Raw genomic sequence first — 24,238 nt, 5'->3', positions numbered from 1 at the left:
TGCCTCTGGAAGCAATATCAGCATAAGCACAGTGTGTCAGGAGCTCCATGAAATGGATTTCAATGGCCGAGCAGTGGCACACAAACCGAATATCACTATGTGCAATGCCAAGCATCTGCTGGATTGGTGTAAAGTACCGTGTCTGTTATGAATCGTACTAACATTTAGTGAAGTGGAGCCTGGAGAGCAGAGATGAACATACTTGATTACTACAACACACTAGAAAGGACCGTATAGAAACAGAGCCCTCAGTGGGTAACCTTGAATATGAGTGAACAAAAGCCAGAGAGCAGCAATAATAATATCCAATGCAAGGGGTCAGGAAGCCAGTGAGCAGTAGTAACGCAACTCTTTCCTCCAATCCCTTTAATTGGGAGATGCTGTCCATGTAGCGGGGTCCGTGGTCCTGCACTTTTGTTCACCACATGTACCATTTCTTTAATTGGGACAGAGACTTGCATAGAGGCTCCACTCTTTAGAGGATCTGCCTTCTAAGCTCCCTCACACCTACGCCCGAGGTAAGTGTCTCATTCACCTGGCCCTTCTCATGGCTCTGCCATTGAATACCTTTGGGATGCCTTGGAATGCTGACTGTGAGCCAGGCCCACTCAACAGTGCCTGACATCACCATTGCTCTTTTGGCTGAATTCTCTGAATTTTGGGCACAAATTCTCACAGGCACAAAACGGTGTGGAAGAGTGGAGGCTGTTATAGCTGCAAAGGGGAGGGCAACTCCATGTTAATGCCCATGCCTTTGGAATAGGATGTCCAGTAAGCTCATATAGGTGTGATGGTAATGTGTCAACATACATTTGGTCATTTACTGTATTTATATGGTTACATCACAAATGATTCAAATTATTGTATACATTTGTATTTGCTGTTGATTTATGAGGTTTTAACACTTGTTTGTGCCCCTACTACAGCAATCTATAGTTATCATCGTGTAACAGAATCTCTTTAAATAGTGCTTTTATAAAATACATTTTGATGACAGCACTAATAAAGCCTGATTTTTATCTGAACAGCCTAGCCATTTTGTATTGATCATTTTTTTAAAATAATGTTATCAAAAGATGCTTTAAATATATATCTTTGGTTATATTGATAAGCCATCAGCCATGTACTGATCTTCCCTTGCGAGAATACATTGTTTTCTTTAGCTTTTTATGGTTGATTAGCATCTCCTAAGAGATTATTTTCTCACAGGAGCTGAAAAACAGGAATAACAAAGAGTCAGACAAAACATCACAGTCTAATGTATTCCTCGTTGCTTTTGGAACCCAATGGCTTCACCAAATACAGTAAAATAAGAAAAGAATATGCCAATATCAAGCAATGATGACATCAATTATATCAATTATTGTATCATTATTATGATTATTATATCAATTATTCTAAAACACTTGAGAACATATACAAAATTGTCAATTCATGTTTTACAAAAAAAACATTAGTTTAAAATGAATATGTAATGCTTAAAATAGGTTGGCGTTTTGTGTTGACAAAGAGCTCAAGATGCTCAGTCGAAAAAATGCAAAGATGAATTATTTTGTTCTTTTGTTCAATCAGATGACATAGACATATTATTTACTATCTCGTATTGCAATTCATTTATATTCTACATTTAATAAGAATGATGCTTGAATTGGTTCAAAAATGCCAGACCATGTGCTGTTAGTTCACTTCCTGATTAAGGACTAATTTCACAAAATAGCTTTTCTACATGAATCTTATCACAAGATTAGCTCTGTGACTTCATAGCGGAATGAAGATTGAAAAATGTACATCCAGTATTTATAGACTCAAAACTTGGTTCACTTGGGAACAAGATCGCCTTTACATAGGTTTTTTGGCTTATAAACATTTTCATGTTAAAAAAAATATATAAAGCATTGGAACATATATAGTCCACTTTACCAGCAGATGAAAAGACAGGTGGTAAAACTTTAAGGACGGTCATACAAGAAAAATGGTGGGTCTACCCACGGCTTTAAGCAGTGAATAGCTAAATTTGTGATGTTAATGTGAGTGTGCACCGGCCTCTACGCTTTCCCTCATTAGTTCACAGAAGTGAATTGTCCATGTTTTGACTATATATCTTGGCTTAGAGACCTTCTCAACATTTTTACATGTAAACTGCTCTATGCAGCCATCATATGCACTTTTATGCATATGAAAAAATCTATGTCATCAGAACAATTTATGTGGAGTCTTAAGTACTGGTCACTAGGAATACCCTTTTTTCAGGGGGAAGGGATGTAAATTATCTGCATGTAATAGACTATTTGTTCCCGTTAGCTTGCTATGCAGAGAGGTATCAATGACCCTGAAGTTTTTTTTAATAGGTAAGTCAGTAACAATATCATTGATATAGGGTATAAATACACAAGTTTGCTCCCACCAGCCCAGGTATAAGTTTGCATAGCTAGATGCACAACAAGTACCCATGGCCTTTGCCTTTTTTATGAACAAAGAAGGAAACTCCCTAAAGGCCTTTTTGGTGTGGGGTATTACTATATGCCACATCTAGACTGGCCAGGAACGAGTATTTTTGGGAGGTCTTGAACAAAAAGCTTGTTTAGTATATTTAATATGCAATGGAAGCTCACAAACAATAGGTGCAAGAACCACATCAATATATCTACTTAGATTGTTTAGTAATAGATCCTATCACAGAAACTACACGGCAGCCAGGGGGTTGATAGAATGGTTGTGAATGTTTGGAGTGGATGGTAGTAAAAATTTAAACTCTACTTCTGCTAATACATGTGCCTGAAAGGCCTCCAGTAGTAGTTCCCTTAGATCCAACAGGTACACTTTTGTTGGGTCTCCATTTACTGCTGATTCGATCAAAGTGTAAGGTGTCTTTGCACATTTATAAGTATTTTGATTTATCCATAACTACCACATAACCCATTTTGTCTGCCAGTTTAATGATTATGTTCATGTTGTTACCCAGCTCCAATAGGGCCTTTCATTTGTTAGAAGTTTAGTTGTATGGAATTGGGAGATTGTTTAATGTTACCACTCGTACAAATAGACTGATATGATGATACTCATCAATTTGGGGAGTGAAGGTGCTCTTTGGTCTGATGTTTGTTATTGGTGGAATGAATTCTTCTGCCCAGGGCTAATTTTCTGGTAAAGAGATTAATATCAAAGTTATACATAGGGACGAATGAAAGATCTTCATGCTACATGATTTTAATTCAATAATTCCCCCGAGACATTAATAATCTGAGTATCAATGTTTTCCTCTTTTTTGAGTGTGGGGTTTGTACCTCATTGGTTGTACCCCCACACCTCTCAAAGTTGGTTTGGGTAGCTTCTGGTGTTGGTCTAAAAGATGGACATTGTTTCCTGCTTGTAGCAGAGTTTGATCTCCTTGAATCATTTGAAGAAACAATAGTATCAGAGTCATATGTTCAGAATCACATTGTATTTTTATGGTCTTTAATTTGATTCTTAAATTTGACTAGATTATTTTCTGTTCATACTCAGGGTATGTGTTGTCTGTGTCAATTTAATAGTCTCTTGTGCATCTACTTTCAGCTGAAAGGTTATGGTATTCAATCTTTCCTGCTCCATAACACAGATTAATTTTGTCTGGAAAGTATCACTGCCCAAATTGGCTAGCTGGATTAAGGTTAATATGTAGCCCTCTAGATACTTTCTTAAACTGGTTACTTCCTACCACAGTTGTGTTGTTTCCTATAACAGGATATGTTTCCTTTATAGTCAGTCCAACTTTTTGAAAAGTTAATTCTCATTGTCCATAGAGTTGCTTGAAGAAAGATCAGTAGCTTCTGGCAATCCCTGAATCTTCATTTTCCTTGTAGCTTCTACTAAAGGTAGAAGAACGAGTGCTCGCAGAATACTTTAATAACATGCATTTTTCCTTAGTTGGACTGTTGGGGACACTAAACTGTCCCTTTAAATGTGGTTGGACATTCTGATGTTATTGGATTAAAATACAAGAAAAAATGTCAAATGAGTCTTCTGTGAGATGTGGTCCAATAACTTGTAGATAGCATCATTTGACAGTCCCTCTTGTTTGTGGTATAGCCTTCAGTAAATAATTTATTGAAAGAATAGTTTACAAGCTTTTACATGGGCATTACATTGATAAAATCCTGGGTTAAAATAATCTTGCAACACCAACATTAGTTTTACTCTCTCTATTTTGTAGTTCTGGCAGGTTTCATTTCTTAGAATGAAACCTGTATATTCAGTGTAAGATGCTACCATGGCTTTAAAGGGTGACAGAATGGTATTTTTCCTTATACTGTATACTGTGTACCGTGTATTATGCAGATTCTTGCAGCCTTTGAGAAGGAAACATTTTTTTTAGAATTGATCTCTCTCTACATTATTTTTGTGTTGTAGGAAACTGCTGTGGATTTGTGTTGAATGCCCACTGGAATGTGATTAATGAACACATTAAAATGTGCACATTATGGTTACTAGGGATAGCATTTTCCACTTGTTTTCAATTGGTAGTTTTTCAATTAATGAGAACTATCTGAATAACTTTCCCAGATACATAAGCAAACGGTAGTAAATTCTAGTTAGGTAGGTAAAGTATATAGCTATGTTGGTACACATGGGACAATTTTACTGGTTATTTTATTGATTACCAGCTGATTAGGTAGGTGTATCATTATGAGTAGTTGTGCAGGCATGATGATAATTTTGTAGTTGCAACTGAAATTAGACAATAAGACATGATTCTATATGACATATGTTATGTCACTGTGTCTATCCAAATGTAATATACATTTCAATTTTTTTACAAAGTAATAAGATATAACTAAACGTTCACTGAATTAATGTAGCAGATGTTTTTACATCCCTATTAGTAAAATTATGATAGTATTCAAATCTCCCCAAGCTCTTTAAAGTGACTAAATATATAAAGTTGTATAGTAGTATTCTTATAGTCTTCAATATATGCATCAGGCATCAGACATCTCCTCTGAAGCTAAAGATTATCTTGGAAGAACCTTCAAAGGGCTTTTAGTTGTCATTACACACACACACACACACATAAGTATATATATATATATATATATATATATATATATACTTAAGTTTTATCCATTTGTAAATCAAAATGTAATCATATTTACCATCATTTTTCTTCTCTGGCTATTACACACGGCAGTATGGATTTTGTTCTGTCCTGTTTTTGGATAGGAATGTGGACTAAACAGTGATATATACTGTATATTCATATATATGTTTAGTTGTTAACGGTGCTGTGCTATAAGATGAGTATGAGGAACTACCATTTGCAATACTAACAGGGATAATGACCATGAAAAAAAGTAAAACTTCACTTTACTATTGAAATGCAGTTTGTTTATATGAGTAAGTAACAATGTGGGAGATAGGTTGTTTTTTCTTTTTGCATAAAATAGCATGATTTATCTATTACAAGATTTTTATTGCTTTTGTTTCTATTGCACAGTTTAAATTGCTCAAAGTCATATTGTAATTTCCAGATGTGAAGAATCACAGGTTCTTCAAAACCTAATTTGTGCTCATCTATAACAGTAAAGGTGTCATTTATCAAAGCAATGGGTAATCTCACAAGTGCTACAGTGACTTATTAGTGTGATATTCATATTGTTTCTATTAGTCAAATGTGTTTGCAACATATTTAGACAGTTTGTTTCAAAATACTAAATGCTCAACAAGATACATTGTTAATCAGTTGCCAAAGCAACTACTTGCTGTTTTGAGACAGGAAGGTCAATTAACCTCCATATACTGTAATCTCAGTATCACAGAGAGATACAGTTAATGACTATGTTTAATATTTAAAAAGTGTAGGGCGCTTGTGTAAAATTGAGAAAAATATAGAAGACACAATAAATACCATAATAGAATAACAATCCATTTTGATTATTAATCTATTATGGTATTTATTGTGCCCTCTATATTTTTCTCAATTTTACACAAGTGGCCTACAGTTTTAGTTTTGGGTTTGCAGTTAGATATTGTAGAGAGTCATTCGTGGGTTGCAGCTGTGATATTGTGGGGAAGTAATAATATTGGTTAGTATATTTACAAATATACATTTTTTTTCCTTTTTCACTTATACACATTTTCTATATGTTTAATATATTACTTGGGGACATAACTGAAAATGCATGCCCTGCAGCAAATTATAATATATCATTCTATAATTCTATTCATCATATACTCTTTACTTGAAACATATACTAATGTTCCAGATTAAAAATGTATTTTTTGAATTACAACAATGAAAAGGTCCTTACCTAGGTGCCTCATTAATGATGTCCAAAAATGACCTTAAATGGTATAAGAGTCTCAGTGTGGTAAGCAATACAGTAGATGGGGTACAATAGTAGATGGGGAACACTGATGTAGTGGCAAGCAAAGCAATAAATGGCCATATTGTGTCCAATATTTATCAGATAGGTGCTTCTAAATAGTATTTGCTGAGCGTGTATTGATTCCTTGCTTCGTTGTGTCAGATTGTAAAGCATTGTACAAAAAATGTATATAGTCTACATATATTATTCATATCTATGACACAATCTTATAAATAAATGCTTCTGAGATTGTGTTGTTGGATTTTAATATTAAGAGACAGTTACAATTTTGTTTTCATCTTTTCGGTTGCATGGAGAGATTTAATGATGTAATGTTTAACTTTGTTAAATCCTTTTAAGTATTTAAATTATATTTTTTTTATCCTGCAAACCATTCACCATTTTGGTAGCCATCGTCTGAACTCTCTCTGAATAGGGTTTTGGAGAACTGTACAGACTGATACATATATACAATATATAGGGTTATATAAAGTGATAATCCAAAAGGGATGTCTCTTATTCTTTTTAGAACCATTTTACGAAATGTAATCTTCCAAGATTACAGTAAAAAGAATATTTTTTTCATGGGATACAATGCTGTTGGCTGCTGTGTAACTATACAAATTTTGGGAACATTCCGCTGAACGACATAATTTATGGGTCTTAGTTCTCTAGAAGGTCAGTTTAAGTAATGAAGATCCAGTGTGAATAAACTTTCTTATTATATACCATAAAGAAAGTGACAAATTATATATTAGAGCTGAGTGTGGCAACCAATCATTGCATTATAGTTCAAAATGGGAAACTCCCAGTCAGCAGGAGCAACAATAATTTAACCCCTTTGCTGCTAAGCCATTTCCTACCCTGTTGCTAAGGCAATTTTGAGCATTTTGCTGCAGCTCACGATTATTTCTTGAGAATAAACTATGCAAACCATATATTCTTTTTTTTTCAGCACACCCAGCAAATTCCAAATATACAATTTTTATATGTGCGTGTCTCTGCAAAATAAAGCCAAAAATGAGAAAAAAGTGTTTTTTTTCACTTCCGACTCAATAAAAACTAGTTTGTAATTTTATTTTTCTAAACTCTAATATCAAAACCTGTGTTTCAAAAATTGCCTCCCTCTACCATTGGCTAAATTTGACTCTTAAGGCTATTCTGAGGTTGATATAGCCAGTCATTTTAATGGAGACACTTAAGTGTCAAAAGGGGCCTCGATATTTTCTTAGAAAGGCATGACATACAGGGATATAAATAAAATAGCATTAATATTTTAGAGCTTCTTGATCCAAGGAGAAATCCAATTGCATCTTGGAGTCAAGAAGGAATTTTTTTCCCCTGATGGCAGAATTCGAAGTAGCTTAATTAGGGTTTTTTTTATTTTCCCTCTTTTGGATCAAGAACAGGAAGGTTAGGTAGAAGGGTTGAACTTGATGGACTTAGGTCTTTTTTCAACCTTATGAACTATGTAACTATAGTCTGGAGGAACAGGGGAGAGGATGGCCCTCTGACCTTTTTGCAAAGGTTCACAGAGAGGCAGGAATAATGTAGAATGGTGCAACAGTACAGAATCACTTCTCTTTCTGAACAAATCTATACCAAGAGAACATGCACTGGGCCCAGGGCCCGGGCCCGGGTTCCATGAACCATACAGTAGGTAGGGTTCTGTGGTAGTGTGATGGTCTGGGGCTGCTTTGCTGCTTCAGGACCTGGGTGCCTTGCCATAATTGATGGAACATGAATTCTGCTCTCTACCAGAAAATCTTGAAGGAGAATTTCTAAGCAACAGTTCTTGACCAAAAGCTTAAGCACAATTGGGTTATGCTCCCGGAGATTGATCATCAGCACATAAGTAGGCCCACCTCTGCATGGCTCAAAAGAGACAAAATTAAGGTTTTGGAGTGACCGTGACTTTAATCAGATTGAGGTGCTGTGGCATGACCTTAAAAAGCCAGTTCATTGCTCAAAAACTCTCCAATGTGGCTCCATAAAAACATTTCTGCCAAGAAGATGTGAAAGACTCATTGTCATTTATTACAAATGTTTGCTGCCGGCCAAGGGTGTCACAACAAGTCATTAGGTTTGATCATGAAATGATCATTTAACCCCTTAATCCCAAGACTGTTTCTTACTCGAAGAACACTTTTGGACAAAGGCTTTTTTAATATTTTTCCAGTGTTGCTGTTTAGCTTTAATTTTCTTCTTTCTCATTTTGTGCACCCACACACACTATATATTGTGGGGTTTTTTTCAGAACAAGCAGGGCTTTTTTTTTTTTTTTTTTTAAAGGACCGTTTCTCACTTTTATTTGAAAAATCTTTTACTCTGCAAAAACTAATGAAAAAAACCCTACTAAATAGATTCTATTTGTCCTGAGTTTAGAAATGTTTTTTATGTTGTTTTTTGCTTTTTTCTGTAAGTTATTGGGCAATAATTACAAGTAGCGCTTTGCTATTTGAAAACCATTGTTTTCCCCAAATCTGGTCATTTGCCTGATGTGGTATTTGGGACATCTTTGAAGCCGGTGAATGCAATTTACCCCATCAAACATAGATTTTTGAAAACTAGACACCCCAGGGTATTTCAAATGCTGGTATTTTAACTCTTTCTATGCACTAATTCTACCACCAGCCTTTGTCAAACTTTATGGTAGTAATATTTTTGGGGGGTTTTCACACACACATTGCACTTCAGGTATGAATTTACTGCTCCTGGTATATGTCACTGTCAAACAACACCCCAATATGTGTTCAGCAACATCTCCTGAGCACAGTGACACTCCACATGCATGTGTTTGTTGGGTTGTTGACTAAAAGGCCACATTTTGGAGGTGTGCATTTTTCAAATTGGAATTTTGTCATGTTAACAATTCTGCCCACATATCCTATTTGGGATATCTTTGAACCCGGCCAATTGAATTTACCCCATCAAATCATATATTTTTTAAAAATATACACGCTGGGATTTCAGATGCTGGTATTTTAACATTATTCATGCACACATCTTACCACCAGCCTTTCTTACAGTTTGCTGTTGTATTTTCTTGTGTGTTTTTTTCCCACACGGATTTTACTTCAGCTATGAATTTAAAGCTCCTGGTATATGTCCCTGTCAAACAACACCTCAATATGTGTTCCTGAGTACAGTGATACCCCCCCATGCATGGGTTTGTTGGGCTATTTGTGAGGCCATATTTGTGAGGTGTGCATTTTTTGGCATTTGGACATCTGGCCACTCTGTGCCCATGTCCTATATTTGGGACATCTTTGAAGCTGGTCAATTCAATATACCCCTTCAAATCATACATTTTTTTAAACTAGGCACCCCATGGGCATTTAAAATGCCAATAACTCTTTCCATGCAACAATTTTTGTGAAGATATAGCGCTAATTTTAGGACTTACTCATAAAAAAACGTATAGACCCTCTGTGAACTCATCTTGTGAGTGGCAGCAATGCCATTCAGGGATGGCCTTGTGGTTGCTCTTTGGAGCAATCACAAGGCGATCAGGGTAGGGGGTTGTGTTGCGGAATGCATCGATATGGAGGCATGTCAGCAACACCGATTATGCTTAGGAAGCAATTGCTGATCGCTTCCTAAGCTCTGTTTTAGCCGCCATCTTTGATGATCGGTTCAACGGCGGCCATAACAGCAGCCTTTGTCGTGAAGGGGTTAAATACAGCATTTTTTTTACTCATGTTGTTTGCCTCATATTAAAATTAGTTGGATGATTTAAAACATTTAAATGTGACAAATAAGCAAAAATATGATAAGAAATTGAGAAGTGGGCAAATACTTCTTTACAATATTGTAAATAAAAGGCCTCATGCTTATGATTCCATCATACTACAGTATTTAAATTTACTTTTCATCCTACAATTTTAAAATATATGTTTTTTCTTATTTTTTGTTACAAACAATAGATTTCCTGAAATCTGACAACAGGGAGACTTGTAGCACCCCATTAGTTTTGTACTTATGGCATTACATTTCCAGTGTGCTTCCTCCAGTGAAACTCTGTGGGCTTCATTTATCAATGTTATGATGCACAAAAAACTGGAATACATTTATCACTCAAAAAATCTCATTAGTATCACTGTTTCTTTCAGTCATTTAAGTCAACATGTTTAAGCATTTGATAAAAAGAATGCAATGTTTGATTGCCTTTTTTCTATTGTTTTTCTATTATTAGTTTACATTTTGGCATCTGAGGCATCACATAACTATCTGACCAGGTCAAATGAAAAATTTAAAAGGAGGTAGTTCGCAATATTGTTTGAACAAACCTCTCATTCTATACAGGTAGGGGAAGCTACACTTTATGACCAAAAGTATATGGTACCTGACCATCGCGCCTACACCAATCAACCATACCATTAGACTTCTGAAGTTATGCTGTGGTATCAGGCACCAAGATGTTAGCAGCAGATCCTTTAAGTCCTGTAAGCATGAATGCATCCTGGTGCCATGTGTTCTCCAGGTGATGCACATGCACCTGGCTATTCATGGGATGTAAAAAAAAAACATGATTAATCAAACCAGGCCACCTCCTTCCATTGCTCCATGGTCCAGTTCTTGTGCTCACGTGCCCATTGTAGGCGCTTTCGGCAGTGGACAGGGTCAGCATGGGCACCCTGATTGGTCTGCGACTACGCAGCCTTCTTTTTCCTTCTTTGGACCACTTTTGATATATACTGACCACTGCAGACCCAGTCGCCCAGCCATCAAAATGTTGCCCTTGTCAAAGTCGCTCAAACCCTTACACTTGCTCATTTTTCCTTCTTCTAACATGTCAGCTTTGAGGATGAAAGGTTCACTTGCTGCCTAATATGTCTCACCCACTGACAGGTGCCATGATAACAAGATTATCAGGGTTATTCACTTCACCTGTCAGTGGTCATAATGTTATGGCTGATCATTGTATGTGAGCTTGTTGAACATCCTGTTCCAAAACCATGGGCATTAATATTGAGTTCCAAACTTCTACTGGCATTAATATCATCACAAAAACTGTGCAGCGGGAGCTTCATGGATCGGTTTCCATGGTTAAGCAGCTGGTTGATGCAAAGCACGTTGCCCCCGGACTCTGTAGCAGAGGAAACGTGATCTGGCTTCTCTGTTTGGCAGTCTGATGGGCAAGTCTGGGTTTGGCAGATGCCAGGTGAACGTTACCTGTCTGACTTGTGCAAATTGTAAAGTTTGGTGGAGGAGGGATAATAGTATGGGTCTGTTTTCAGGGTTTGGGCTAGACCCCGTACTTCCAGTGAAAGGAAATCTTAATGCTACAGCATACCACAATGCTATGCTTCCAACTTTGTGGCAACAGTTTGGGGAAGGACCTTTTCTGTACTAGCATGACTGTGCCCCAGTGCACAAAGCAAGATCCACATGGTTGAATGAGGTTGGTGTGGAAGAATTTGACCAGCCTGAGAGCCCTGATCTTAACCCCTTTGACATCAAACACCTTTGGGATGAACCGGAACGGAGATTGCGAGCCAGGCCTTCTCATCCAACATCAGTGCCTGACCTCACAAATGCTCTACTGGATGAATGGGCAAAAATTCCCACAGAAATACTCCAAAATCTTGTGGAAAACCTTCCCAGAAGAGTGGAAACTGCTATAGCTGTAAAAGGGAGGCCAACTACATATTAACGTCTATGTATTTAGAATGCAATGTCATAAAAGTCCCTGTTGGTGTAATGGTCAGGTGTCCCAATACTTTTGTCAATATAGTGTTTTTATATATAAAAATAGCCTACTGGAAGAATGGGCAAAAATTCAAACAGATACACTCCAAAATCCGGTTGGCATGGGATGCCGGTGGGCACAAAGGGGATATTATTGATACGCCTATGCCAGCCTGTGGGCGTTATGAAGGCTAAATGTGTTTACGTAAAAGTAATGTTTATGTTAAGTGACAGATTGAGTGTCACAGTGCATAGTTATAGTAGGACTGCATAAAATGATCCATTAGCTGACCTTAATTAACATGTTAAACTTTATTTGTATCGTTATTCTAAAGGTTGGGGGCAAGAGGGTGCCGGCATTGACTCTGCCTCAGCAATGGAGTTATCTGAAAAAGGTCTTGAGTCAGTCCAAAACAGACCATTACATTAGGTAGAAAGCCCTGCTCACTGTAAGTGTTAATGGAACATGTGCATAGTGCTTCTGAAATATTTGCACATAGGATGTTCAGTGTGTGTTCGTGTAATGTTTAAGGGCTACATGTGTATGTAAATCTAGTTTGTGGGATGTGTATATACTAGACTTGTGCATTCGTATTCAGGCGAACATGAAAATGAACGCGAAGGGTGCGTTTTCGTTGCTCAGCCCGAATACCGAACATATGAACATTGACGAAGGCGAAGACACACAACACGAAGAATCTTTGCGTTCGTCTTCGTTTACTAATCTCCCCGGTCCCTTCCCTATCTAGCCTACCTTATCTATGCAGAATCGCAGGTGTTAACGGAAGCGGAAATCTGTAGATTTGCCGTCAGGGGTTCAAGGGCCGTGCGAACAACTCTGTTGGTCGCCTGCAGGGGCCTCCTCTGGCATCAACTAATTGCTTGATGCCAGAGAAGGCACCTGCAGGCGACCAATAGGCTCACTCGCACAGCCCTTTAACTCCAAACGGCGCAACTTGGCCTGGGTATGGTCTCCCTGCTCCAAGAGTTGAAGGTCCATATAAGCGACTTTATTGGTCGTTCGTACAGACTTTTAATTCTTGGAGCGGGGAGACCAGTGGTCTCTCCCAGCCAAGTTGCGGCACCAGGATTTTAAAAGTCTGTACAAGTGACTCTATTGGTCCCCAGCAGGGGGCTCATCTGCCATCACCCAATGATGTACAGGTGTACCTAATTGGTTGTGGCCCCTGCAGGCGACCAATAGAGTTGCTCGTACGGACATTTTCCTGTCGCCAAAGCTGCTGCGTAGTCCGTACCACGTTAACCCTGTAAACGAAGAAAAAAAACAAACACGAAGAATGTAAACGAATATTTGCCCGAACCGAACACAGGAACGGGTGAATATTCACGGAATACGAAGATTCCCCTTCCCCAACAAAGAGGAACACGAAGACGAACACAAAGAGTTGGCCGGCGCCCAAGTCTAGTATTTACTGCATGTGCTATGAGGCAGTTATTTCCAATCTTCATCCCAAGCCACACTAAGAAGGATTTAGGAATTGCCCTATTCTGTTCTATATTAACAGTCATAACATTTCTTGAAAACCTGCTTGGGAACCATAGTCTCATACCCAAGATCTAAAAACAATTACTATTTTTAAATATATTATACTTCTTATCATTCCTATGTTTCCAAAAACATAATTAATTTACTGTAGCTTGCATAAACTAACGGCTAAATCATTGTTGTCTGACATATTGATAGTGCCCTCTGAGATTAATGGAACTAGCAGGTATGTGCTCTCTACACACATAACAGAACATGTTCTTGTTAATGTAACCCAAAAAAAACTACTGATGCAAAAACAAGTGGACTAGATGGGCCATACTTGGTTAAAACTGAATGGTATTGATATTTTCTAACATACAGTAGATATGAATGTATGAGAAACAGTGTTTTTTTTAAAGAAATAACAGCAAGTAAACTTATTTAAGACATTGTTTCATATGTGGTCTGCAAGATGCAAGTATCAAAGGCATTCCCCTATAATCATGGTGGGGAATGGATTTTTAGATTCTTGACCAACAGGTTGAACTATTTTTTATGTTGCAGTACCAGATGTCAGCTGATAGGTGGCACCAATGAACTTCTTTTATACAACACAAAAAATATATTCCTTATCAACCCAAGAGAAACATCAGCTGGGAGCAGGAACAGAATCACAATTGGTTGAATGAGATTAAAGCAAGATAGATCAGATCATGTTGATGCGAAGTGTGTTTTAAGCATAACAGATGTATTGCAACATACTTGAATATACATGTTTTTTTCATAGTAATTCTAACTTTAAAATATGCCACCAGATATTAAAATAAAGGATATCGCCTTGACCCATTGATAACTTTGTAAGCTTTGCATACAACTTCTGTCCCAATTTATGAAAAAATACTTTCTGCTCAAAACTTGGAAGAAATTAATAAAGTGTTTGCGCAAAATACATGATGCCCATGTAAACTCATTTTCAGCATTTATGTCACATCTGCCGTCACCCAGGAGCACATACCGCAGAAGTTCTTCGCCCTGAATCACTCAGGAAGAGGTTGAGCCCCTAGTTTAGCAGACAAGGACTTGAATGATCCCAACAGTGTGGAGACTCAGGTATAGGCAGGTATACTATGCAGAGTATAGGTGGCAACGGGTAGTAAGACACAGACGGGTTTATGTTGTCATACAAGTCAAGGTCGGGTCACAGAGCAAGACTTGAACACAGCAAGCACAATAAGCAGAACCACACTAGAGTATCTCTGTTTTAAAAGTTCCATATTGTTAAATCTAACGCCTGATCAGACATGCCCCCGATGTGCATCACAGACACCCCTCCAGCAGAGTATACCCGACAGGACCACGCTCCAGTCAGTGAGACTCCCAAAAAGATCTTGTTTGCTCATTTCATAAACTGGTTCCATTTAGCACGTGTCCTGTGCCTGGGATTTTACTTTCTAGCTGCAGTATTTTTATATAATATTTGCATTTTCTTTTGTTTTGTTTTTTTACATTCAATAGAGTGGTATGGTTAAGTAGTCCAGTTCTCAAGTCCACCACCACACAGCTATCATCAGCAAACACATCAGTAGCATAACAACAAAGCCTAGTAACTATACAGAAGGCCATTGTCAACATCATCATGTTGGCGGTTTCCAAAGCAGACAAAACAGCAGGTCACTGTCCCATTGAACGTGATGTTATCAAGGCCACTTTTTTCCATAGCAAAACGCCTGCCTAGTGCCTATATGAAATAACGTTAACTAGATGAGACACTATTACATATTCTCTGTATGAGAAAAATAAGCCCTTGGGGACAAACGTACATAATAGCGTGGAAAAGCTGTGTGTCAACAGGCTATTAATCATGATGTGGCAAACCACAACACTGGGTGAGAAGCACATCTGCCTTTGTATAAGAAAAGTGTGGGTTACGGTGAATAATTTCACCAAATCTGTGTTTCCACACGTCATTCATGAAGAGCTGGAGCTTCTGCAGGAATTACCTTGAAATGGGGTAAAATTGAATGTTATTCAATGGAAAAAAATATCACTTTTAAAAAAGGCTCAGCCACAAATAAGAAACACATTAAAATAATCTTCAGGACACATTTATTATTATCATGTTGTAATCCCGCATTTCACACAAAATCAATCAGGAGCTAACTGTACATGGAAAATATATATAAAAGGAATAAGTCAATCTTATTACATAATGCATGTAAATATTTAAAAAAGAAGATATTTGCTTAAGAGCATGAGAAAACAATGACATATGACAGTGATCTTGTTAATGTGCAGTTCATTTATACATAATTGTTATAAGAAAAATGTATTGGATTTTATATTAAAGCACACATTATTGGTTTTAGAATCCGGTTGGACATATTTGAGCTAAAAACATTCAGGTTTTTGTTTTATTAGTATCGCACATGACTGAAAGGTTGCCGATGCATATTGCTTTGAACATGAAACCACAGTCAAACCAGAAAAAAATCAAGAGGCTCATATTACTTTCTTTAATGTAAAGAAATTCATGTTTACAATCTTTATTATTATTTTTTTTGTTAGTACCATATTGACCATAAAATTGGCTGCCCCTAATTATAGGCTACACCAATTCAATTGTCTGCAATTGGATCTAAAAATAATCTAATTTACATTTCTGGTAAAATTCTAATCACGGGGCTGCAGATTTACTGACTGATAATTGTCTGGCGGATTTAGCTTTATGTTCTGGTCAGTATGGTACTTTGTGGTGAAATAATGTTATTACATCACCAACAGTGAATGAAGTATTTGCAATACTTGTTTTCTTGTTTTACTTTTTATACATACGCCGTTGATTATGCTATTTTGCATAATCAGTGGATTCATTTGTGTATTTTTAACCGTTGCATTGAAAATAAATGATGCTTCTTTTACAAATGTATATGAAAAACAGTTCATTTAGATTTAAAATGTTTTAAATCATAGTATATCACAAAAGATGTCCACAGCTGTTGGCTGGTAAGAACATCAATACTGAGAAGAAGATAAGGATGAACTATATTGGGACGAAAGGGGTTCTGAGTCCACGTGCAACTAAGCATGGCAGCTACCCATCTGGGGCTTTATGACCTCCAAGAAAATGATATCTGCTCATAACAGATTGCCCATGCAGGCAGCAGGTGTCATTTCACAATACAGAATCCCTGTAACAGCTAGCTGCGTTATAATATTAACCCCTTAATGACAAAGCCCGTACATGTACGGGCTCAAAATGAATTGTTTTCAATGGGTTTAGGGACCGCCCATTGTCCTTAAGGGGTTAAAAAGAAAGAGAAAACAAAATTGAGGATGATTCTCTACTATAAAAAACACATCTCTTTATAGTAACAAATTATTTTCCTTGGATTAAGCATTATTTCCTTTTAAAAACTTTTAGGCACTTTTTCCATGGCAGCTGTACCTCTTTCACTCGACATGTCATCTAACATAAATGGAAAAAACTGTCAAGGTCAACCACTGTAGGTATAAATTCACCAAGCGGCAATAAACCACGACATGCCATATAGCTGTGACATTTATTGTGGCACTAGACTTGCAGAAAAATCTATTCTATACAAAAGTTAGCTCTATGTGGGACACAGTACGGTTTCTCACGAAATGTCATTTTAAACACAAAGAAGGCTTTAACAATAAAAATGTCAAACGTAAAGGTTAAAGATCAAAGTGCAATGAAAACATTTTTGCTGTATTCCTAGAAACAGAGAAACAAGATTTGACCCCAGAATCAGTGGCTCATCTAGTCTGTCTATTTTTCCTTCTGTAAGGAATCAAATACTTGGTCTTGTCACACATTCGGGATAGCCATAGGCCTATCCCATGCACGTTTAAATTTATTCACAGTATCAGCCTCTACCACTACTGCTGGGAGCATGTTCTATTTGTCTACTACATTCACAGTAAAGTAAAACCTCCATACATTACATCTAATACAGGTACATTATATCGGCTTTGAGGCCTTCACCCACCTTTGATCACACCAGCCAAATGAAAATCATCAGAATCTACATCTCTGGCATAAGACTGTTACTAAAATGCCACACAATATGTCAGAGTTGTGTGAAATCTCAGTATGAATTGATGTAACTTTACAGTTCATGCACAGATTTTACCAAGCACAGTTCTAGGTAGGAAATCAGAAAATGAGCCATAATGTATGAACTAAACTCCTGACAGCATCCCCTGTGTGTTTTCCATGTCTTGGCAAGGTCTTTTGATAGAATTCCCTGCAAATACATAAATTATATACACTCCTTTGAGAACCTTTCAAGTGCATATTTTCAGACATGTTTATTTTAAAAAGCATACCTTTTACAGCTATCCAAACTCATGTAGCATATGACTTGCTATCCATTAATCATGTAAACATGTTCAGAATTCATTATTACAGGTGTCTAATTTAGAGTGCATATAGCCCACACTCTTAATGGTTGACATGTTCCATTGTTGTCCACCTAATTAGCCATTGCCCCTAGACAGGTCATGGTCCTGGTCTAAATAGTGCAAACATTTATATCAAAAACCTTGAGGTTCATGTTACCATAATTAGCCGTCTGAAAAAAAAAGTAGTGAACACCAGCAGGGATGCAACTAGAAGCCACAGGGCCCCAGTGTGAAAACTGCACCGGGCCCCCAACGTCATCAAGCAACATGTCCCACAGTGCCACCTTTGCGAAGCAGCTTATCCTAAAAGCCTGCCTATGTAATATTTGCTCCAAGCTTGCCATTGCCCCTAAATAACTTATCTGTACCATTTTTGCCATCAGACAGCTGGTCTGTGCCGTCATTACTCTCCAACAGCCTGCATGTGCCATCTTTGCCCACAGCTTGCCAGTGCCCCTAAACAGCTTATCTGTACCATCTTTGCCCTCACACAGCTGGTCTGTGCCATTGTTGCCCTCAAACAGCTAGTCTGTGTAATGAATTGACCCTTGCACTCCTACGTACACTCTGGAACACGTACGTAAACACACTTACACAAATTTACACATTAACACACACACTCATACTTACTACATATACATAGACATTCATGCCCACACACACACTTATACATAGACATTCCTTCTCGCATACACATATACATATCCAAATTATTATTGGAAATTACAAACTGAATACGTACCACTTTTAACCCTTTAAAAGAAAGAGGGGTGAGAAACAATGCTCATTGTTAATGATATAATACTATATAATTTGCTGTAAACTTTGTCAGTAGCAAGTATGCAGTTTGCCTAATTTGTATGCTAATATTCAAACATTGAGTGCATTTTCGAAGGCAATGCATATAGACCAGCATTATAGTATATACAGACATGTTTACGAAACAGTGATTTTTATAAAATATGTGCATAAATATTGTTCTAGACCTACTCTGCATCAGTTATACATGCACTGGCTTTATAGATATGGAGGATCTATCATTGTTCTTTTTCACATCAAAATATGTTGTTATAATATTTAAAATGTGACACAAACAAATTAGTTGTCCTAACATAAAGTGTAATTTTACCATTGTTGACATGTAAAACAAACGTAATCTTCCTAACTGGGAACTCTCCAGCTTTAAGACAGCCATGGTCACTCTATGCATACATTCTCTCTACTGCCTGCCCACTTTCCCTGCTCCCAGCCCTGTTTCCATCCACTAAAGAATCTCTGGTTCTAGCCCCACCCCTAAATAAAGCCACTCCCTACACTGGGAAGTTCCCAAAACTGAAACATCAAAACAATCCACAACATATTAAATAAATCAGAAAATTATGCCCATGGTGAAGTGTTTTTGGCACAGTAAGAATTTCTTTCTTCAAAGATATTGGGTCATATATTCAAATGAGTAAATTTGAGTCAATTGAGTGGTCAAACCATGCAAGAAGATTGCACACATAAGGAAAGTCTTTGAAATCTATTGTTATCGTTGGTATAGTCAATAGCGGATATATGGCTTAGATATGTATTGGCAATACCGGAGAGGACTTGGAGGAAGCAGCTCCTTTGATGACAGGTTCCCTGTTCAAATATGTAGCCCAATATACCAAGTTGAATGTTCCAAACATGACAGGAAAAACGATCCGCGACATCTTATCAATTTTGCTGACACTATTATAAGTCTTTTTAGTTTCAGCACTTTTTTCTTCAGCAGTTTTCATATGGATGGAGGAGGCATTAGAGATAACGGAGGTGGTCAGATCCTTAGAAATATTTGGCGTGTATGATATTCTCCCTCCTCCGTAAGTATTGATGGGTTTTCTTCCTAAAGATTCTTGTTCTTTTTTCTGTGTAACATGTTGAAAGAATGGACAGTTAATCAGATAAATGAAATCTTGAAATATTTTGTGATTTATACTTTCAAATGCAAAATATATATTTTAAGTGACCTTGATGGTGTTTTATTTTAACACTTTCCGGGGGTTATTAAGCATTCTGAAATGAATTTATTTCACACTAACATTCTCTTACACCCTCACTTACTCTTTCAGTCTCACATTCTCTTACATGCTTATTCACTCTATCTCACACTCTCTCTTAATGTCTCCCTACCTTCTCTGCCAACTGCTTTTGTGCCCCTGTCTCCTTGCTTCGCTTCTTCTCTTGCATTTTGTTGTTTTTCTGTCTTCTTCCTTCAACTGCTGCTCCTTGTGTCTTATTTCTTTGTCCGCTTCTTCGAGGACATGGCCTCTAGGTGAACGGGAGCCTCCAGGCACATCCTCTCCCATGTTCCTCCAAACAGGGGAGAGGGTGTGCACAGAAGCTCCCCCATTTTGCAGAAGTTCATTGTGAGGCCAGAATTATTAATACTTCTGCAAAGGCACAAGGACATCCTCTCTCCCGTTCCGCCAATAGGGGAGACAGAAGAATAAAAGGATGCAAGAGAAGAAGCAGAGCTGCAGAGCAGGAAGACTGGGACACAGAAGCAGTCAGCGGATAAAAGATGGAGACAGCAAGAGAGTGTGAGAGAACATGAATGAGAGTGTGAAAGAAGGTGAGGGAGCATGAGAGTAAAAGAACCAACAAAATTAAAACGAAAATTCAGAGCTCTTTATACACATCCAAATGCACAAGTCTAGTAATTAGCATACACCTTACCTATGAAATAGTATTTTCAGGACAGATAATCGATTTATAAATACCTGCTTTAATGGCAACTCGTATGTCACATATAAAAATATTTTCCCAAACAGGTGGAGGTACCAAAGAAGGTAAGAGAAAGTGCTGCTGATTGGGTGAGTGACCAGTTAGGGCCCCACTACCTACAGAATCATATATATTTTTTTAAACTGCTCTCAGAATGAATGGAATACGTTAGCATTTTAATTAAAAGACAAAAAAATTTGGAAACAGGTGAGCAGCTTCTTCAAGGACTGAGCATCAATTTATTGAACTATGAGCCAGATGGTTTTTCTTGCAAGTGAAACTTGGCTAGTTTAAATCCTCACAACTCATTTGCAAGGTTCCAGTTTGATGAATACAATCATTTTGGCTAGGGCACCAGGTCCATACAAAAACATCCAAACATTTAGAACCATTTGGGGTTAGTGGGAAATAATGGATTTAATATATTACCAATATTAAAATGTTTATACAGTATATACAGTATATATATATATATATATATATACTGTATATACTGTATACAGTATATATATATATATATATATATATATATATATATATATATATATATATATATATATATATACTAATGCATATTTGTTAGACAGCTATATTTTAGCAAATAATGCTAATCATTAAGGTGCAATATGGAGCATTTACAAGAGCTTGCAATATGGGCTACTATCACATTCAAAGCTTTGTTTCTTACTTCGTTGATTTAGGTCATTTTTTTTTTACAGGTGAAAAGCATGTGAGTGGATTAAGTTTCAGGATAGCTTAGCCATGTAAAAGTTTTAAGTGCTTGAGAACATCAATCTATGTCCTACTATCAAAACACGTGTAACATATTTTTTTTACATATATAGTTTGTTTCCTGTTTGAAGAATAAAAAAAGTATTAAAATAAAATAGTACTACAATTATTAAGCACCTTTATCTTAGCTTCTTCCAACGCTTTCTTTCCATCCCATGCCCAGCTTCGTTTGGTAAAATAATTCACAGTTGCAAATTCAATGAGTGCAGAAAAGACAAAGGCATAACATACTGCTATAAACCAGTCCATTGCAGTAGCGTATGCAACTTTTGGGAGTGAGTTGCGTGCGCTGATACTGAGTGTTGTCATAGTCAGGACTGTAGTAACACCTACAAGGAGAAAATAATGATTATTCAACAGAAACAACACTTTCAGATGATGTTATTTATCACACCTATTGGAAGACTTCTACGTATGAGACATGTGATGTTCACTGGATACATTGTTACATAGTTACATAGGCTGAAAAAAGACATGCGTCCATCAAGTTCAGCCTTTCCCATATCTGTTAATTACTGTTGATCCAAAAGAAGGCAGTTTGTAGCTCTTTCCAGTTTTGCAACAAACCATGGAAAGAAAATTCCTTCTTGACCCCAGAATGGCAGATCTCTTCTTGGATCAAGAAGCTGTTCCTCATAATTTAAAAATTATATCCCTGAATATTATGTTTTTGCAAGTATTTATACGGTTGCTGATTAAACGTCTGTACAGACTCTGATAAAACTACCTCTGCAGGCAGAGAATTCCACATCCTTATTGTCCTTACTGTAAAAAACCCTTCCCTTTGCCTTAGACTAAATCTCTTTTATTCCAGTCTAAATGCGTGACGACATGTCCCATGCATAGTCCTGTTTACAAATAGGTTTCCAGACAATGGTTTGCATTTGCCCGAATATATTTATATAATGCTATTTTATCCCCTCTGAGGTGCCGTTTTTCTAAACTAAACAGATTTAAAATAGTTGTTAACCTTTCTTTATAACTAGAGTGTTCCATTCCTTTTATTAATTTTGTAGCCAGCATCTGCACCCTTTCTAGTGCTATGATATCCTTCTTTAGAATAGGTGCCCAAAATTGCATTTATAAAGGGGCAAAATTATATTTTTATCCCACGAATTGATGCCCCTTTTTATACATGACAATACCTTGCCTTGGCAAAATCCAAGTAGATTACTTCCACTGTAACATCTTGATCTACACTTCTACTTACTTCTTCATAGAATATACCTATGTTTCATAAACCATGCTGATTTGTGCTAATAACACTGTTCTTCCCAATGAATTCCTGAATATTGGGTCTTCCCCATCCCTTCCCAATAATCCATCCACTCAGCAACATGTCGGACCCGAGCACCGGGGAGACAGCAAACTGTCTGGCCAATCAGAGCGGCGGATTACCCTATCTACTCTTTTAATTATAGAGTCCCCTACCACCATAACCTGTCTAGCTTTTCTTACACTCTCAACCCCACCCGTACTACAGGGGCTGTTCCCTCGGCTGTAAGCTTCCTCCAGTACAGCTACTCCTGAGCTGATGCACCCAAAATCTTCATTCAATCGGCAAATCTGTTAGGCTGCACAAGGTTAGGACTAGCTAAATCTTTCCTCTTCCCTTCCACTCTGCTACCACATGTAACTGTCATCCAGCTACGTGGCTGATCCCCAGCTGTCTTATCTCCTTCCACTCCACTACCTGCCCCCACTACACTCTGCTCAGTGAGCAGTAGACCCTTTTCAAGATTGTCAATCTGTCTCATAGTTGCAATTTTCTTCTCCAGATCTCCAATACTAGCTTCCAGAGAAGCCACTTGCTCACACCTGCCACAGAGGTATGGACCCTGGACGGATTCATGCATACATGGAGCAAGATGTGCACTAAGTCAGACCATGAATCTTGCTAACTCCCATAACTACACACAAAAACAAGTATAGGGAAAAAATGAATGAATAACGAGAAATGTAAAAATTAAACAGTTAAACAAAAAACACCCATCAAACATAAACAGTTAAAAATACAAATATATATATATATATATATATATATATATATATATATATATATAATAAAAGTACCTTGTCTAATCCCCTTTTCTCTTTTAAACTCATGTTTCCTTTAACTCCTACTCTTTAACTATCTCTAGGTAGAAGCAACTCCAAGTGAACCAAGTGTTCTTCCCAATTAATTTTTTTCAAGCATCCAGAAAAACACGGTCTATATCCTTGGTTGTATTCTAACATTTATATCAAAGCATATTTAGAAAAGATTCACACAATTCAACTTTTCACATTTAATTTCTGCTTAAGCAGGAAAACATTTGGACCAAATGGCGAACTGATTTGAAGGCCATCGTAGAAGTTATTTGTTTTCACAAAAGAAATTAAATAACTGCAAGACCTTAGATGTGTGATTTGTGGTTGACAAACACTGAGTGGTTTGTCTTATGTAGTGTGAAAATATTTTTAAATCTGCACCCATGAGAGATTCAACATCTACCAGGTTGCAAGTTAGATGGCAGAAACATGAGTTTAAAAAGGCCTTTCTCTTGGATGGAATAAACATTTTTACCAGCACTAGGACTACAGAGTAATGATCTGATAACAAGTAGCATGCAGTGAAAGATCACATAATAAGCTCCATTGATGGTATGAAGCCATACAAGCTCCACAAGTCACTTAACGTAGTAGGACCTCTTAAGGGAACAAGGGAGGACTATGTAGAACTATGAGAGAACTACATACACATATC

General features: G+C 37.2%; 1 protein-coding gene across 1 annotated transcript in view; it reads right to left on the bottom strand.

The window, feature by feature from the left end:
- Window positions 1-19,264: 19,264 nt before the first annotated feature.
- GABRA5 (gamma-aminobutyric acid type A receptor subunit alpha5) overlaps window positions 19,265-24,238 on the bottom strand; it is a 62,762-nt gene continuing 57,788 nt past the window's right edge. Inside the window, exons 9-10 of the mRNA XM_053455182.1 lie at window positions 21,610-21,821; window positions 19,265-19,841 (exon numbers count right to left, since the gene is read on the bottom strand). Of these exons, the coding sequence (XP_053311157.1) occupies window positions 19,512-19,841; window positions 21,610-21,821 (542 nt within the window). The 3' untranslated portion in view covers window positions 19,265-19,511. The remainder of the gene's footprint in view (window positions 19,842-21,609; window positions 21,822-24,238) is intronic.

This window comes from Spea bombifrons, chromosome 2 (genome assembly GCF_027358695.1).
Source record: "Spea bombifrons isolate aSpeBom1 chromosome 2, aSpeBom1.2.pri, whole genome shotgun sequence".
NCBI classification, from domain to species: Eukaryota; Metazoa; Chordata; class Amphibia; order Anura; family Pelobatidae; genus Spea; species Spea bombifrons.
This window is presented reverse-complemented; position numbering and strand designations above follow the sequence as displayed.